This window comes from Cricetulus griseus, chromosome 4 (genome assembly GCF_003668045.3).
Source record: "Cricetulus griseus strain 17A/GY chromosome 4, alternate assembly CriGri-PICRH-1.0, whole genome shotgun sequence".
Classification (NCBI taxonomy): Eukaryota; Metazoa; Chordata; class Mammalia; order Rodentia; family Cricetidae; genus Cricetulus; species Cricetulus griseus.
Genome location: NC_048597.1, coordinates 51,885,260 through 51,904,477, shown reverse-complemented (window position 1 = coordinate 51,904,477; position 19,218 = coordinate 51,885,260). Strand labels below are relative to the sequence as shown.

The following is a 19,218-nucleotide window of genomic DNA, read 5'->3' as shown; positions in this document are numbered from 1 at the left end:
TCAAGTACTGTCTTACTTCTACTCACCTGTTAACATAATTGGTGCCAAGCCATTTTGCATTAGCTAGCCAGTAAATCTATATATTGTCAAGTAGCTAAAAACTACCAGTAGTAATTTTAGTATTTTTCTTGTCTGGAATCAGGCTCTCACTATGTAGCTCAGGCTATCCTAGAACTCACTATGTAGACCAGGCTGGCCTTGACCTCACAAAGAACCACCTGGCTAATTTTGATATTTTTATGACAATTTCTACTGTTTTTCTTTTTTGAATTCTGGATTTGATTGGCACTTGGAAATAAGGGAGAGGGTGGTGATCAAGAATGGTGGAAAAACAAAACATTTTAAGTTGTGTAGCCCCTTTGAGATTCCCTTGGCTAAGCCAAATTACAGTACTTGAAAGCATTCAGACAAGGCAGTTTTGACCTTGCAAAGGGGCTTTCTAAAATAGCCCATTGAAATTCTAAATTGACCAAGCTTCAAAATAAATTAAGATCCTATTCAAGGCACTTTCTCAATTTTTGTAGAAAATAATTTGTAGTTTCTATAATGAACTATTACAGAAAATTTCTGTAATAAACTATATTTTTTAAAGGGGAAAGAAAACAACCCCTCATTTACCTTTAGTGTTTTAGGAAGTGCTCATGAAATCTCTTGAATATTAACAAGCCCTGTAGTAATAACAAGTTCTCCTGCCTTCAGCCCAAGTAATCTGAGCCTCTCTCATTAGGAAACCTTAGCCTCCCAGAGCCCTGCATGCTCTTTTTGTCTTCACCAACCCCACCCTTGCTTTGCTTGCATATTCTTTCTGTCAAGGAATAGGTTTTATTTTTCTTTCATTTCAAAGGTTCTGTGTCCCATCTGTTCATACTTATGTTTTGCCCGTCTGTTTTAGCCTTTAACTAGCTGTAATTTAGAATAAAGTCTGTCTTCATCATTATATATACTGATTCATATTAAGACACAGTGAGTATAAAGCTATCTGTTCTTTTAAGCAAATTATTTTAATTAGTATTAATAATATAGACTTCAGTTGACCTTTCTGTAAATTAATGGCTTTTACTAAAAGTGTAAGTTCTTCTTGCCCAATTTAAAACTCCAGACTATATTCATTCAAAGAATTCAAATGAGAATGAACTAACCAACTATGAAGAGACCAATGCCAGACATTTCAGAAAGTCTAGGTATTCCATAGTCTTTGAATAATGGAAGACAAAAAGATAATACCAGACCATAAGCATTTTTTTACAATTAGAACAAAGATTTTCATCTCCTTTAAAAAAAAATAGGTATTTAATAGATACTTATTTGAAAAATAAGATCTGAGGAGTGCTATCCATTCTCAACAAATGTTCTGCCAAAAAGAGTACCAGAGGCCACAACAGTCAACACTTTTAAGTTAAAAATATTCTTGTAGTTGTGCTTGCCTCAGATCTCAGCATTTATGTCTATAGTAGTTGTAGGCGTGCTTAATTAATTATGTTCTTTGTGCTTAAGAAGTAGGTTGTTCATTGAGCTTTGCTTGCATAGTTTTTTTATTAGCAAATAGTTCACCCTACTGTGGTACATCACATGCAGTTAACTCTTTTAATTCTGGATTTTGTAACCATGTTTTTATATAGTGGTAATTAACTCAGTACTCAATGGATTTTTTCTTTAGGTTCTTATAATAGAACTTAATTGTTCTGTCCACTTCTTTGTCCTTTCAGGTCTTCCGGCCCCGAACTCCACCAGAGGCAATTGCACTGTGTAGCCGTCTACTGGAGTATACACCAACCGCCCGATTAACACCACTGGAAGCTTGTGCACATTCATTTTTTGATGAATTACGGGACCCAAATGTCAAACTACCAAATGGGCGAGACACACCTGCACTCTTCAACTTTACCACTCAAGGTAATTCCAGACATTTTATTTTTAATTTGTTTCTGGATGTGGTCGTTTGAATGACATGTCCTCCATAAGTCTCCAGCATTTGAATATTTGGGCCCCAATTGGGAGAGGATTTAGGAGGTAGGTGTTGGAGAAGTGTATCACTGGGGTGGCCTTTGAGATTTCATTCCCAGTGTGCTCTCTGCTTCTTTCTATTTGTGGTTTGAGATGTGAGCTGCTGCTGCTCCAACTGCCTGTCACCTCCTCTACTCTCCTGGACTCTAAGTAGACTTCCTGAACCATAAGCACCCCATTTTTTTTTTTCCTATAAGTTGCTGTGGTCATGATGTGTTACCACAGCAGTAGAAACGTAAAACACTGGGTAAATGGATGTGAAATGACACTTTGTTAATGCCAATCTGTAGACAACTGGTCATATTAAGTACTTGTGGACGTAAGAAATGCCTGTAACTTATTACACTGTGTGTTTTAACCACAACTGAATTTCTGTAAACTGGATGATCCTATAAATCTTGGGACTTATGCAAGAGGAATAGACAGAAATTCCCATCCCTTCTGGGCTTGGCCCCATTGCTTAGGAAACACTAAAAGGAAGCTTAGTTCACTGGTTCATTGGTGGTTTATGAGAAATCTAAAGATGGCCATCATTTCTCCACCATTTTAGTGTTCACTTCCTTCCACCCTCATTGATGGGGCAACTGCAATTTGACAAAAGGTGTTAACTGACCTCTTAGTTCTCTTGATAAAGAAAAATTGGTTTTTATTCCTTATTGCTTTGGCTTTCACCAAGAGCGAGGCATGGTAAGGAAAATGCTGGAAACAGAAGAAATACAGAGAAAACTAAAGGCACAACCCTTCATAATAATCACATTGTAGCATACAGTAGTGTAGTTCTCCTCAAAATTTCTAATACCAAAAACATTTCATGGCAAAAAAACCAAAAACAAAGCAAAACAAAAACCAACTTTTTATTAATTATAAAAAGCAATGATACAAAAAGTACAATTTTCAAATAATTGTCTTATGGATTTGACAAATAAAAAAGAAAAATTCAGGGCTAGAAAGATGGCTTAGCAATTAAGAGCACTACTGCTCTTCCCCACACTTGCAGCACACAGTCATCTGTAAGTTCAGTTCCAGGGAATCCTACACCGTCTTCTGACTACTGCAGGCACCAGACATACATGCTATACACAGATACACATGTAGGCAAAATACACATATGCATAAAATAAATTTAAAAGCTTTTTATTTTATGCGTATGGGTATTTTGTTTTTTGTCATGAAATGTTTTTGGTTATGTCATCTGAATATTTTATATAAGGCACTTTTAAAATTTATGAGGACATCTGAAAAGTATGATGCCCACTTTTATGATGCTCATTTTCAGTTTGTATTTTCTTTTGTACTGTAAGCATATATTTACTGTCTATACGGTATAACTATTCACTGGAGTACTTTTTGTTTTGTTTTGTTTTAAGCCAGTGTAACAGTCCTGCCTGTCTGGAACTTGCTTTGTAGACCAGGCTAGCTCTGAACTCACAGAAATTTTCCTGCTTCTGCCTCCCAAATGCTGGGATTAAAGGTGTGTGCCGCCACCACCTGGCCACTGAGAGTACTTTTTAAAAAAGTAATCTCTAAGGGCCTGTGACCTCCAGCCAATTGCAACAGTGTCTTTATATTGGGAACTCTAAGTGTTAAGTTTCTTCTTTTTAAACCATTTATGACAAGCCAGCACTGATCGAGATTTTGTTCACACCAACTTTTCCAACAATAAATATTTTTTAATTCAAAATAAACTAATTAGCAAAACCCCTGGTCAGATATGCAACAAATATATACATATAAATACTGATTAGTAGATTTGAGAGGATAATTCTCATTATTTCTAGACATAGTTAGCATATATTCTTTACTGTGTGTGAATATACGTGTGTGTAAAGTAGAATACCACGTAAACTTATTTGATTAGATTTCAGAGTCCATACTACTTAAGTTTATATTGTTCTCTTTGTTTTGAAATAATCCATTTGATTCTTACTCACCAGTGAGAATAACCTATTACTACTAATGAAATAAAATTTTTAAATTACCAATTCAACAAATCCCTGAGGGTTTTTGTTTTTGTTTGTTTGTTGTTTTTGTTTTTGACTGAGATGAAATTCATGAAGGATTTCTTTTTTAAGAAGCAAACAGAGGTGCTGAAGAGATGGCTCAGCAGTTGGGTGAGCTCTCTGCTCTTCCAGAGGTCCTGAGTTCAATTCCCAGCCGCCACTTGGCAGCTCACAGCCATCTGTAATGGGATCTGATGTCCTCTTCTGGCATTCAGGCACACAGAGCACTCACACATAAAACACATAAATTGACATTGTGTCATTTGTATATTCCTCATGCTATGCATCTAATACCTTTATTCATTTCCAAAACGTTTTCTCTGCTCAAGAAAATCATGATCCCATTAAGCATGAATTCCCCTTCCATCTCTCAGCCTCTAGCAGCAGTATTTTATTTGTCTCCATGGATTTACCCATTTGAGATAGTTCATATGAATGGAACTCATAATGTGTGATCCTTAGTATCTAATTTCCACTTAACCTATTTTCATTCATAGAGCATGTATTGGTCCTTCCTTCCTTCTTGTGGATGAACAGTTTTCCATTGTGTGGCTGTACTTAGGTGTTCATCTGTGATGGACTCTTGGGTACTGTTGTGACAGTTTATATGTAAATACCTTCTTGACTACTTGGGGTACTACTTGGTCACATGATGATAGACACTACTTGGTCACATGATGATTCTGTTTAGAAAAACTAGCACACTGTCTCCACAGCTGAATACCTTACATCCATACCATGGGTGTGTTTGGTTTTTTTTTTTTTTCTTCTCCTAGTGGATGTGAAATGGTATCTTAATGACTGTAATGAGTCAAAATTCAATAAATGCCATTACCTATTTGCTGTGTCCTTCATACTTAGGGACTTGGACCTGACTGGGGTGTGGAGGAAATGAAGGACAGACAGACAGACAGACAGACAGACAGACAGACAGACAGACAGGCACACGTGCGCGCGCGTGCGTGTGCGCGCGCGCACGCACACACACACACACACACACACACACACACACACACACACGGAGTGAATCTGGGATCTGGTGGTCTGGGCTCTTGGCTCAGCACCCTGGAAGCTCAGCATGTTTATTATATAGAGGTGAACAGAGAAGTAGCATACAGGTGAAAAGGAGGTAGGGTTATTACATACAGATATAATAAGGAGGCGGGGTTTATGACACACAGTTGTGTCAAGCAGGCAGGTTTAGCCTGGTAAAGAAGTCTCTGTAGGAGAACCAGGGGAAAACACTGATGGACATTGTCTGCACATACTATTAATGTCCACATATAGACCAGAAGGGAACAATTTGCCCCTTTTCCTGTGAGCCTCATCCTGAGGTGGGGTGGGAACTTTTTGCCATTCATCCATGGGTCTGAGGCTCTGAAATCCTTGACATGGCCAGCTTATGTAAACAACACATTCACTCTGGGCTTCCTCCACTCCTTATATCTGTTCACCTACATAAGCACCCACAAGTGTGTACACACTTAAGTCCTGCAAGATAATGCTTAGCTTTGGTGCATCTCTTTTAAAAACGCACTCTGAATTTCAAGAAAACTAATATAGTTCAACCTTTAACCATAAACATATCTAATATTCACATTTTTAATGAATATTTTATTTTGATATTAAAACTGTTTTACTTGCTGATGTATCAAACATAAATACGATTCTTCATGGTCTGAGTATGGATATGTTTTTCAGGGTTTGAAGAATACATGTCCTAGTTCCCTTTCCATTTGCTGTAATAAAATACCTGGCAAAGGCACTGTTAGGGGAGAAAGGGTTTCTTTGACTTCCATCTCCAGGTAGGTCCTCAATGCAAGGAGATCATGGCATCAGGAACTCGAAGCAGCTAGTCATATCCACAGTCTGGAGCAGAGAGAATGAATGCAACTGCTTTGTGAAGTTCAACCCTGATACAGTCTGGTACCCAAACCTAGGAAATGCTGCCACATACTTTTAGACTGGGTCTTCTCAAATCAGTGTACATAATTAAAATTGCTTACAGGTGTGTCCACAGTTCTACCTCAGCTAAACTGTCCCTCATCAAGAATCTCTTCCCAAGGAATTCTGGATCATATCAAGTTGTCAGTTAAAACTAACCATTACATGTGTGTATTTGGATGTAATGTGGGTAGATGAATCGTCAGTAGCAGGGTTTTGTGATTCTATGACTATCAAAGAAGATTATACATGGGCCTTTGAATAGTATACTCTGTAAATATATCCTGAGACTCATTTCTTATCAGACTAAATATATTAAGATTCACTTGTGAGTGAGTGTGTGTATGTGTGTGTGTTTGTGTTGTCTCTTGTGTGTATATACACATGTATGCATATACATATACGTATATCTATACACGGTTGTGTAAGTGAACTTTAAATGCAGACTTCTTAAGAGGATGATCAGAATAAAACTGTGTAATTCAAGAGGCTAAAGTACGAGGCACAATCCTCTACTTGATTATGTAGTGGAAAGCATCTAGATAGCTACTGTTATGTGAAGGAATTGTGAATGAATACCAAGGTTCTGCTGGTAGCAATACAAGTGACTTCTTAGTCTGGGTAAGCTGAGTGCACACATACACTAAACAGGTGAATTGAAAAGAGAAAGTGAATAACAAGGAAATTGGCAGCATGGGCTTTGAGGAAAGCCACCAAAGATACCTCTGACCCAGTGTGATTTAAGGTTTGCCTTCACAGAAGCTTTGCCAGCACACGTCATACAGTATTTCTTAGTCATCCTTTCTTCTTTTGGGTTCCTGTGGATGTTGAACATGTGGGGAACTTTTAATTTGAAAGTGCTGTCATCCTAATGGATTTGAGTCCCTTTCTGAACTGCCTCTGTGTTCATTTGACCATTTCTATTTTCCTTTCTTTTTGTTTTGTTTCTGAGACAGGATTTCTCTGTGTAGCCCTGGCTGTCTTGGAACTCACTCTGTAGACCAGGCTGGCCTTGAACTCATAGAGATCCACCTGCCTCTGCCTCCCAAGTGTTGGGATTAAGATATGCATTACCAACCACCCAGCTGACCATTTCTATTTTCTGTTGACCCAACAAAGACAGTTACTTCTTAAATCTCTCTACCCTGAGAACCAACATACTGTTTTGTGTCCAATATTACTAGATAGATGGGTACATGGATGGGTGGTGGGTTTGTTTGTTTGTTTGTTTGTTTGTTTTTTCCTTTCTATTTTAGGGGATTTTACTTGGGAGAGCAAGTTTAAATTTCATTTAGGTTAATGAAGAATAACTACCATATATTAATGCAGTATTAATCAGCCATACCAGATTCCATTGCTGGCCCAGTTAGAATATTGTTAAACTGCCTGGCTTCAAGGGAGCAGTGTAAAGCCGGGAGCAGTGTAGCATCTTCTTGTTCCTCAGTGGGAGCTGCACACACCTCTTACATCCTAATTAGGACACAGCTTCCCAAAGAAAAGACTTCTGTTTGCTGAGCTAGAAAACATTCCCACTGACCGATGAGTCTCTTTCTGCCTTTCAAACTTTTTTCTCCCATTAACGTTTTCACAAATCCTGGTATCAGTTTATTGCTTTTCTTGGTTAGAATATAGTCTTACTTAAAATCTTAATTTAGTACAAAGTTAATACTTAGTTGCCAATCCATAAATGAAACATTGTTGGCAAAAAGGTTTTGACTCTCAAACCCTTTTAAAAGGTTGCATCAAAACACTTCTCTTTCCATTAGCTCGATGAAAGAAGTTTACGGAAGACTAAAAGGAAGCCTCAGACTACTTACTGGGTTTGGGGTTTCCCTTATTCCTCAGCTTATAGTTAATGCCATACATTTAAATTGTCAAGATGTAGAGTGGTAGTGTGAGCACATACTTAGCATTCCAAACTGCAACACCTGGGAGAAGGAGAAGGGAGTTCATAGGTTATGTGCTAGAGTACCAGCATGGCAGGGTTCTTCCTAGCAGACTTGGAGGACACTCACCCTTGAAACTAACACCAGATATATATGCAAGCTCACCACCACTGCTAACCATGTATAGCTTTGATATCATTGGCTTCAGTTCATCTTAAACATAATCTAAGACATAATGGAAGTTGATTTTTCAAAACAAGGTAGTGTCTGTAACATTGGCAGAAATAATCTCACTTTTAGGGTAAAAAACTTTCAAACTTTTCACCACTAACTTCTTAAGGAATGTAAAATGGGGTGAGAATGCTGATGTTTTTGGTAATCCTATTTGCCTCCCTTTGACTGCCTTTTTGTTCACTTGACCATTTCTGTTTGCTGTTGCTCTTAAGTTCTGCTCCGGAGCACTGAGTCACGTGCTGCAGAGTGTCAGTCAGGGTGATTGTTGGGAGTTACAAATGTGCTTACTCTCCAACTTTTCACTGCTACCTTTGCCAAAGAAAAATTTAGTTCTTAAACATCAGTTTTGTGTCACATGACTGCTCTTCCTCTCTAACTTGATGACTACCTAACTGGTGGAGTTAAACTGTTTTACTATGGTATCTTATTTCTACTATGCAGGAGTTCCTTGTAGAGGGTGGAGATGACACTCTAACCTTTGTTTCCATTCCTCTAGAACTGTCAAGTAACCCGCCTCTGGCCACCATCCTTATTCCTCCCCATGCTCGGATTCAAGCAGCTGCTTCCACCCCTACGAACACCACAGCATCCTCAGGTGAGTACAGCGACCTTTCTGTTTTTTTTTTTTTTTGTTTTTTTTTTTCTTTTTTCTTTTTTTTTCCTAACATGCTGTTTGTTTTCTTTAAAACAGACATGATTGTCCCCATTTCCTGTGGTAAGTATGAACATTTAATTCCCCTTAACAAATCATAGTTAAATGAGTGAAAGAGAATAAAATACTGCTTTCCAGCTAAAACATATGAAAAAGCAACCCACAAATACTGTAAACATATAATGTATGCATTTTGCACATAAGGTACATCCTGATTTCTTAGTATAAGATGTTTAAGAGGAAAATAGGCTTTATAAATGGAATATTATGGAGAGTACTTCACTTTAGTTCTAACTTCCTCATATAAATTACATCAGTACCCTAAGAAGTATGGATATAAGCTGATGTAATCTTAATCATTCAAAGGGCTAAAAGTGCAATGAAGAGACATTTAATTTTACATCAGAATGTGATTAGACTATCATCCTTCTCACTCCCCCACCCCCAGAAAAACAAAACATAAAAAAACCTCAGAAAGATCTCCAGGTTATAGCTTAGACCATAGAATATGTTTCTAGTTCCTGAACCAGCTAGCCTTGGAACTTGGGAAACATTACTAAGTGGTACAATTAATACTTCCTTCTTAAAAATGCAGCAAGTAGCAGGAGCTGCCTTTTGCCACATCATCACCTGCACAGAACTGAACCATTTTGGCCTAAGGACATTTATGCTTCAGGAGATCAGATGTTTCTCTTTGTCTTGTTCCGTGATAAAAGTCTTCCCTCAGTGGTTAGATTCCAGGACTCAGAGGAAAGATCAAACCATCTTTTCTGAAAGACTTCTGTTTCTGTCCAGTTTAAATCTTTAAAGATTAAGTATTCCATTCTGCTCTGTCCTACCTTCCAGGAAGTCCATTTTCTGATTTCCTTCAGCTGGTGAAACTTAGGGAGAGTCCTTTGAACTTCATTAGTTTTATGAGTATATTGATCACTCAGTCTGCAAAATAAGTAACAACACTCTCCTAGAGTAATTAGAAATCACTTTATGTCATGGTAGTGCACTCTGTAATCTCAGCACTTCTGAGGCAGAGGCAGGCAGATCTCGGAGATTTGAGGAGGCCAATCTGGTTTACATTGCAAGTTTCCATCCTTTTTCAAATAGACAAACAAGAAACATGGTAGCCTTTTTTTTTTTTTAATGCTGTTTCCTGTTTGTTTAGAATAAAGACAGAGTGGTTAAATGAACTATTAATAAAACTACTACATTACCGACCACATACATCAGAGTGATCACTGACAATATGAAGTAGACCCGAGTACTGTACTGACGTGTTTACTCGCTGAGCTAGTATCCAGGAGCTGCTTTATACCAGGCATGTCTAATCTATACCCCGAAGTCTGTAGGCAGTCCCAGGATAGCTATGTTACCCAGCACCTTTATAAATGACAACATCATGTCAAAGGTTGGACAGCCCTGCTTTAGAATTGTGTGCAGGTAAAAGTACCAACCCTGATAACCTCAGTTCAATCCTAGGAACCCATGTGATAGAAGAAAAGAGCTGCCTCCTGCAGGCTGTCTTCTCACACAAACACTGTGGCATAGGTGTGAACACACACAAATACAAATAAATGAAAACAAGTAGAGAATAGAAATTTTTAAATAACTTTTTAAAGATTTATTCTCTGTGAGTCTTTTGCTTGCATGTATGTCTGTGCACTCTGTGTATATGTCTGGTACCCAAAGGCCAGAAGAAGGTGTTGGAGCCTCCATAACTGGAGTTATGGGTGGTTATGAGTTGCTACATGAGTGCTGGAGATAGAACCCAGGTCCTCTGCAAGAATAAGTGCCCTTAACCACTGAGCCATCCCTCCCTCTTCTAAAATAATTTTCTTAATGTAAATTACTGAATTAAGGATATCTATAACTCAGGTTCTGGAACATATTGTATTCTTGGAAAGGAGCCTGTTGTAACTTGGTCATACTGCTTTGGTACAGATTATAATAATTTGCAAAATATATTGCACTATAATACATGGTTTTTATAACTGGCATTGGCTTTGACCCTGAGAGTGTATGCCCAAGTTGGAGTAAATCAGGACATGAGGAAGTTAATGGAAGAACAGTAATTAAAGTCAATAAAGAAGTGCATGAGTGTTCACCAGAGAGGATTGCATGTATTGCTCTGAGCTCCCTAATGGTGAAATCAACATTACTAGTGGTTAAGAAATGCCATTGTTGGTTGGACAAGAAGCCCATTGGCTTAGGAGGAATGTTTCTGGCTCTGCCGTTTCTCCTTGCAGTCCTCAGACTAGGTACTGGTGGAAATGATAGCCAATGAAGATTTCATCATTTTTCAGTGTGTGTTTCATATGGACACTTTCTTTAAGCATTTCTCTTGTAAGCCAACAGTATGACACCCCAAAGAGTAGAATTTTCTATGGGACCAAATGAAGGTCAAGTAATTACGCCTCAATACTGATGTCCACCAACTAATTAACTATATGACCTTAGTAGCTGCCTCTAGTTGTATGTGTGTGTTTGGCACTGGGAGTGACATTCTTTAATAACCTTAAAAACACGTCCTCTGTTTTTCTTGCTTCAGTCTATGTATCTATAAAACAGCAAGGGTAGGACTTTGATTATATAGCTGTAAGAAGTAAAAGACATACACAATCATGTGTGTAGCCCTTAGCCTCTCAGTAGGCCCTCCATGAAAGGAAAATATCATTACTAATTCTGTTATTGTTTCTGCAAAGTAAGGACAAGTCCAGTAATGTTTAAAAAGTGCTGGACATGGTGGCACACACTGATAGTTCTACCAATTGGCATGCCGAAGCAGGAGGGTTCACATGAGTTCAAGGCCAGAGTGAGCTGCATGAGGGAGTGCCAGGCCACCAGTACTTAAAAGCAAGAAGACCTTATCTCAAAACAGTGCAATACACATACATGGAAGGCAAAGCCTATGTCCTCTTGGATAAGTAGGAGCCCATCTCTACACAAAGTGAAAACATTCCTTTAGGCATGCATGCCCAAAGTTCTCCTCAGACACTGTTTTTGTGTCTGCTTCATGCTTCAAAGAAATAAATATTTAAGCTGTGAAGCTCTAGGCTTGGATATCTGAACCTAAAATTATTTTAAATATTAAATTTTCTGAGTCAGAATTTCTAGTCATTCTATATTAGCAATATTTCCACTCAGAATAGCTTGACCAAATTACCCGTGTAGTCCAAGTAATATATTTCTGAATGCCAACTTTTTTTTTATAGGACCTGACATGTCATGAGATTTCTAACCATTAAACCAGCTAAGTACAAACACGCTGGCTTTAGACTGGAGTTGGTAGAACATAATAAAGGAAGTAAGGAAATGAAATGCATTTGAGTTCTCAAGAATACATGCAAATTTACCCAATGTTAATTTGATAATCCAAAATGTTTTCTTGCTAATATGCCAGTTGTAGAAATATTAAAATTTTAATAACTATAGTTTTCTGAGAACTTGAAAAGTGTTTAGGACAAATAAGGCACTAAATTGTATTCATATTTAATTGCAGCCTGTATAGCCATATGTATCTAGTAGCCACATTGTTCAGTATAAATAAAACATTTCTGTCATTAGCACTGGGCCATAGCATAAGCATTTCTATGGATTAGAGTCATTCTCCTATAGACCCACACTTTGGGAATACTGGCTTCATGGTAACAAAATCATTAGAAGTTTATTCTCTGTCTTCTCCTCCTAACCTATTCCACGTGTTCTGCCTTCAAGACCCTTTACAGCAGTGTAAAGTGTGATCCTCCACTATCTCCCAGTTTTCACACTTGGTAATCACTCTGTCCCCAAATGGATAGGAATTGCTAATACTAAAGAGTGAAGAAAAAGGAGAAGTCAAGATGAGGACTTCTGGTTTGTTGCCTGAAAAGCTAGAATGAGGTAGTTGCTTCAGAATTGATACAGTTGTCATTAGTCCATGACTCCAGAATCTAATTAAACTTTCACATTTCTGAGAACCTGGGACCAGGAGCAGCGTGCATTCTTACAAGTGTACACACACACACACACACACACACACACACACACACACACACACACACACATTCCTATCCTACTGTCCTAATATGGACTTCTGTGTACAAAAATTTAGAAGCTCATGTGGTTGTACAGACTTGTAATAAAGCATTTGGAGAGCTGAGGCAGGAGTATCTCTGAGAGTTTAAGACCAGCCTGTACAGCTTGGGCTGAGAATGAAGTACTGTTTCAAAGAATACTACCATACAAATATAAAATGATTTGAGGCTGGAGAGATAGCTCAGTAGTTAAGTAGTTACTGCCCAAGCAAGCAAGAGTACCAGAGATTGGATCCCTGAACCCATGTGAACACTTTGTGGGTGTAGCTGCCAACCTGCAATCCATGGAAGATAGAAATAGGTCCCCAGAGCAAGCTGGCTAGGAGACTTTTGAAAGAGGTGAGCTCTGGGTTTGGTTGAGAAACCCTGTCTTAGAGAATAAGGTGAAAGAGCAATCAAGGAAGATTCTCAACATAACCTCAAACCTCCAGAGTCATATATGTACTCATGCATACACCCACCCCCACATGCATGTGAACACACATGAAAAGAAACAATCATAAAAGTAATTAATTCTTACAGTAACTTTTGTAGTGGAACTTGGCACAAATCACTAGAACTATATACCTTTCTTGGAAAACAAGTGAGGAAGAAGTAGTTGTTTATCTGGTGTCATTTTTATCTTGCCTAGCTAAGACAGTCCTATACAGCTTGTTAGAAACACTTATAAATCATAGCAGAGCGGTCCAATGGTGGTTTCCTAGGCCTCCAAGTACAACCCTTGGTGGCATTTTAATTTCTTCGACATCTTAATGTATTCAGTGCTCTGAGTACCATCCCAAATTTTAGCAATAGGGTAAATGACAGGGTAAATAAACATTATCTGGAATTGCTTCTGTGGGTTAGGAATACAAGCCACCTCGATAGGCAAAGATCTGAATGGTGTGGTTAGGCAGGGCGTATGTATTATAACTTCCAGTTCAGTGTTTCTATGGGATTCCTGAGTGTACGAATGAGTGGGTCTCCTTGTCTGTATCTGATTTTCATGCCTTTTCTTGAACTCTCTTCCTTCTTGTGTGCTTTGCCCTGTTCTGATGTGTTCATTTTTGTATACTTTTATTATATTTTATTTTTATTGTTATTTTATTATCCCTTAGAAGCCTGTTTGTTTTCTGATAAGAAAGCAAGTGAGTGAATTCAGATGGGAGGGGACATGGGGAGCAACTGGGATTAGTAAAGGGAGGGATAACCATAATCAGGATATATTATATGACAGAAAAATCTATTTTTAATAAAGGGGGGTGTTGTCTAGTGGTGCAATTTTCTGATGCCTTCTTGGGGTTATAAAATCTACTTCCAGGCTGGATCATTTGTGTGGTTAACGACATGTTTTGACAGGAGGTCTAACCACCCTTTTTATGGACCTCATCATGGTGCTGTTGTTGGAGTGTTTTCCATCCTATACGCTGGCTTTCCTTACACCAAGTGATCCAGTAGAGAGAATAAGGTGGAAACCATATGTGTTTATATCCTAGCCTTAGAAACCATGTACCCTTATATTTGCAGTATCTGGTTGATTATGTGGGTCAGTCCTGTTTGACATGGGAATGGACTACATGAGGAGCATAGGTTCCAAGAGGCATGAGTCAATGATGTCGTTTTGGAAGATGCTACAGTATATTGGGATGGTCTTGTGCCTTCCTTCCTCTTCCCAGAGCAGATTGTTTTCTGATCATGTAACTGGAAATGAGTTTACAAATTTTATTATTCAGACAGTAAACTCATTTCCAGTTACATGATCATGTAAAAAGGTTTATGCATTTCATGGTGATCATGTAAACAGACTTTGATTTTACACAAGGAAAGGGATACTAGTTTGGACTACATCATACACTAATGGACTATAGCTCGTGAAAGGGCATCTAAAAACTAGTAGCTATCTAGGACTTTGCCAATGAGTAAATTACCATAATGTTCAGGTTGCTTGTGTGGGTGGAGTATTTAGTGCTGGTGTCCGCTGGCACAGCTAGCAGCCACCATAGCCAGGGCTGGTACAGTGATAGTTTGTATGTGGGTATAGTAGGTACCTTTCAAGGCCTGGGTTCCTCCTGCCATCTTCTGAAAATGCGGGACTTGCATGTTGTTTGGTGATGATTATGTCTTTGCTGACAGTTGTGTAGAGCCAGGAAAAGCTGCAAGAAGGATGGTTTTGTGAGGAATGTTACAACTCTGGAGTAACTCTGGTCTTCCAGGCTGCTTGTGAAATGTTTTTAATACAGCCTGTGTCTGCATCGTCACCATGAAGAAAGGCCTGGGAATCTGTCATCTGGACAGGAATTCTTGTTGTGTTATTAGCACAGCAAATTCAGGTGACTGTAGAATAAAACTACCTTTTAGCAGGGCATGTCTAAGGAAGTCATGAAGGAAGCCTTGGCTCTAGCTATTCGCTGATTGCTGGGAAAGGCTCTCTGCTTGGCTCTGAAGAGTATGTTCTGGTTCATGTGACATACATACACCAGTGAAGTAAGATGTCCTCATGCTCTAGTGGTGTAACTCTGAGATCACCTTATTTATATGAAAGTAGAACTGAAAGAAGTTGAGTGTTTGAGGTAAAAATGAATGAACTGAGCAAAAGTGTTCACATGTTGACTGACCCTCAGTGGGTTAAATGTATATAAGGCAGATTATTTGGGGAACAGAAAAAGGAAGAGTTTGGAAATACAGTCTTCATAGAGTGGTTATGGAGTTGGTAGACTGAAAAGCATGCCCTTAAGTAGTAAGGTTCTTGTGTGTTCTTGGGGTCTGCTGTGTCTTCCCTTATTCACAACTTGAGCAGATGCCTGTTGTGGCTCACAGTCTTTAGCTAGTTCCCCAGCTGTATGACTTCTTCTAGTTTGGGGAACTAGACTCCAACCTGGGTACTGCCGGTCTTAGCTATAGCAGAAGCCTTTACAGAAATGACTTCTGGTTCCCTCAGTCTTCCCCACACAAGAACCATCACTTAGCTCCAAACAGAAAGGAAGTCATGGTGCTGTCTGCTTGAGCCAGCATAGCACATGACCCTTTGGAAGGCCACAGCACTGTGCAAGTGAAGCGGTGTACTTGTGCTCTTTCGTGTCATAACATTGCTCATGCTCTCTCGGGACTTTGGATTTGCAGATACTAATTCTGGAGACCGTGGACAGACCAATAATGCCGCTTCTGCATCAGCTTCCAACTCCACCTGAACAGCCCCAAGTAACCAGCTGCACAGGAAAAACCAGCAGTTACTTGAGTGTCACTCAGCAACACTGGTCACGTTTGGAAAGAAAATTAAAGAGGAAAAAAAAAACAAAAACAAAAAAAACCCTGTTCATTTTAGTGTTCATTTTTTTTATTATTGTTGTTCTTATTTAACCTTGTAAAATATCTATAAATACAAGCCAATTTCATTGTAATCTCACTTTTCAGGAGATCCAAGGGGTGGGAGGGATGGGGGGGAACAGAGCACTAGAACACACAATCTCTCCCACGACAATCTTTCTTTTTCTTTTTCTTTTCTTTTCTTTTTTTTTTAATCAGATGTCTGCTATTGTATACCTTAAAAACCAGATTCCTGCCTCGTGGCCCCACCACAACAGAAGACAACATGTTCTGTGCTGGTTTATTTTCTGAATTTGTTTTCTTTTAAAGTCTGGTATAAGACTTTGATACAGTGCACAGCTTGAAATTGGTTGGGAGCTTAGCAGGTGTACTCAACAGGGACTTAATGTCACTTGTAAAATGTATATGTATCCTCGGGTATTTGAAGACTTGCCTTTGACATGTTGATGGCAGGTGTGACAGACCAAAAAAAAAAAAAGAGAGAGAGAGAGAGAGAAGAAATGTGTATTGTTCGTAGCCCAGGGAGGTCACTAAAGTCTGAAGCTATAAGGGAAGATTTGTGATTGATTATTTAAAGGTTTGTTTTGCTCTTGACCAGTGCAAATGTTGCAGATACTGGCTTAGGAAGGCTGCCAGGGGAGCGGCCGTCTGTTGCCCTGGGTGGATCTCGGTTCACCTGACCAAAGGCTGTCTGCATATCTTCATATTGTTTTGAGCTGGTGCCCTGAGATAAGACTGGAGATGATGTCAAGCCAGCAGCTCAAGGTGCATCAGAAGGCAGGAAGGCAGCAGGCCAGGGGCAGATCTCACCACTGTGAATGAATTTGTCCAGATTTTTCTAAAGTTATTTCCCTTAGAAAAATACACTTGAGAGAAGACATTGTAGCTAAATAATGTGAACTGTAACAGTCTACTGCTTTATTTTTCATATTTTAATTGAAAATCAAGCTTGCAAGAATTGCCACATTCTTACACATAATTCTAATTTTAAATCCAAATCTAGACTCTGTATTTAATTTCTGCTTTTTTAACATCATGCTTTTTAAATTTATTTATTGATGCATGTCAGATAGACCATTACGATTTTAAATGGTAGGCATATTAAAAACCACACATCAAAATGATAAAGTCATCTGTACCTGCTAACTTTATAGGAAAACTGATTATATAAATGTGTGTATATATGTCATATATACATATATTCAGTACTGCCTTTTCTTTTTGTCTACAGTCTCAAAATTGACTGACTGAATCATGAAAAGAATGTTCCCCCAACCATTAAGAGTTTTGTTTTAGTTTTCTTTGTTTATCAATGAATGGTGTAAGAATCAGTCTCTTGTTTTTTGAAGAAAAAGCAATATTCCTTGGAGAGCAAGGAGGATTGAAGGATTATGTTTGAGTGAGGAACAGAATTCATAACTAGTTTGTTGATCCTTTTAAGGTTGGTATCTTTGTGGGCCTTATATACTCTAAAATGAACCTTGGTGCTTACGGGCCATTACTTGACCTATGAATCTTTAAGGCACAATCAGTTACCTTTTACATTTAAAGATCTCTTGAGTGATGGCCACCTTTCCTTCCTCCTCCCTCCTTCCCACGTATCTGCTAAGGTCAGCCGATGACAAGGACTGCAGAGCTCTCAGTTGTGTGTAGCCTCCTTCACCATCATTACCACCTTTATTCATGTTGGGGTCTTGCCCTTCAGGTGGTTGGAGAGAGGGGTCTCTTGGCAGCCCTTATACAGGCCCTAGCACCCTGTCACGCCTCTTCGACCCTGCGTGTAACTCTCCAAGAGAGTTGTGCTGCCTGCAGAAATGAAGCGATACTAGAAAGACAGCGGTGAGCCATCTGACTTTTACTCACTGTGCGGCTAAGTGCTTTGGGCCACCAAAGGGGTTTCTCAAACTCCTGCTTATATCAAAGTTCACAAGAAAGAAAGCATGCTTAGTCTAACCAAATCAAACAAATAGGCTTTTACTTTCTGTGAAGTGCTTCCGAGAGATAATTACAGTTTGAAAGAATTCTGAAATCAAAGTATTGGACAGCATAGTTCCTTGAAGAGGTGACTTGGAAGACCATTTTCAGGAAGAATTTGTAGAGAATCTGAACAAGCGGGTCTATGGCCTAAGAGGGGAACCTGCTTTCAGATTAAACTGCCCAGCCAGAAACAGACACTACTCTGGACTTGATGTACTTGCTAGAGTCCATAAAAATCAATGCTTGTTTTAGCAAATGCCCCCCACCCCCCAGATGGGGGAAGAGAAGAGTAGAGGAAAGTCAGGTGCTTTTCTCGAACCTGTGTGTGTGTGTGTGTGTGTGTGTGTGTGTGTGTGTGTGTGTGTGTGTGTGTGTGTGTGTGTGCGCGCGCGCGCACACGTGTGTGCACGTGTGTGCGTATGTGAGGGCTGAGGTGCATGATTTTTCTTTCTCAAGGATCATGGCAGGATCACAGAACTCTTACACAAGTGAGATCCAGGTTTCTGAATATCTTTTTGTAAATAATAATTAAAAGCTCCTCACCAAATTCAAGCTTGTATATTATATTTTCTTTCAATGTTTTTAAATTTAAGTTTTATTGTTTTGTATGTAAATATGTGGACCCAGGAACTGTTATTAATGAGCAAAAAGTTACTGTTCAGGGCAGTGATTCTGTTTAATAACCAGACAAAAATGTAGACGAGCTTTTTAAAGCCATATAGTTTTAACTCTGTACAGTAGGTACCGGCCTGTATTATTGTAACAATAACTCTAGCAATGTATAGTGTATCTATATAGTTTGGAGTGCCTTCGCTTCCATGTATTTGGGGTTTTTTTTGTTTTGTTTTGCTTTTTAATTGATCTCTTTTATCCATGTGTCCCTGTCTGTCCCCTTTCCCTCTGAAGTTACAATGTAACATCACCTTTGCCCCCTCCACAGTTTGAGTGGGGAGAGGAAACAATGTTTGAAATCTCATTTCATTGTAGCCTTGCCTTTGTTTTGGTTATGGGTGTGTCTGCTCCTCCTCAGTAACAACGAGCGTTTCATTGCACATTCAGTCCATGCAGGGACTTGGTGGAGTGCAGGAGTCCTAGAGCTGGAGGATGTCTGATAGATTGGGGTTTGCTCATATTTTCTGCAAGCCCTAACG

At 39.0% G+C, this 19,218-nt stretch overlaps 1 protein-coding gene across 4 annotated transcripts in view; it reads left to right on the top strand.

Annotated features, from left to right (window-relative positions):
• Window positions 1–19,218, top strand: part of Gsk3b (glycogen synthase kinase 3 beta) — a 129,940-nt gene that overhangs the window by 106,643 nt on the left and 4,079 nt on the right. For 2 of the 4 annotated variants that reach the window (XM_027412698.2, XM_035444562.1), the window contains 4 exons: window positions 1,707–1,893; window positions 8,565–8,663; window positions 8,760–8,783; window positions 15,887–19,043. In XM_027412698.2, the coding sequence (XP_027268499.1) occupies window positions 1,707–1,893; window positions 8,565–8,663; window positions 8,760–8,783; window positions 15,887–15,954 (378 nt within the window). In that variant the 3' untranslated portion in view covers window positions 15,955–19,043. Of the gene's footprint in view, window positions 1–1,706; window positions 1,894–8,564; window positions 8,664–8,759; window positions 8,784–15,886; window positions 19,044–19,218 lie in introns of those variants that run through there. The other 2 variants (XM_027412697.2, XM_035444561.1) reach the window with 1 other exon arrangement.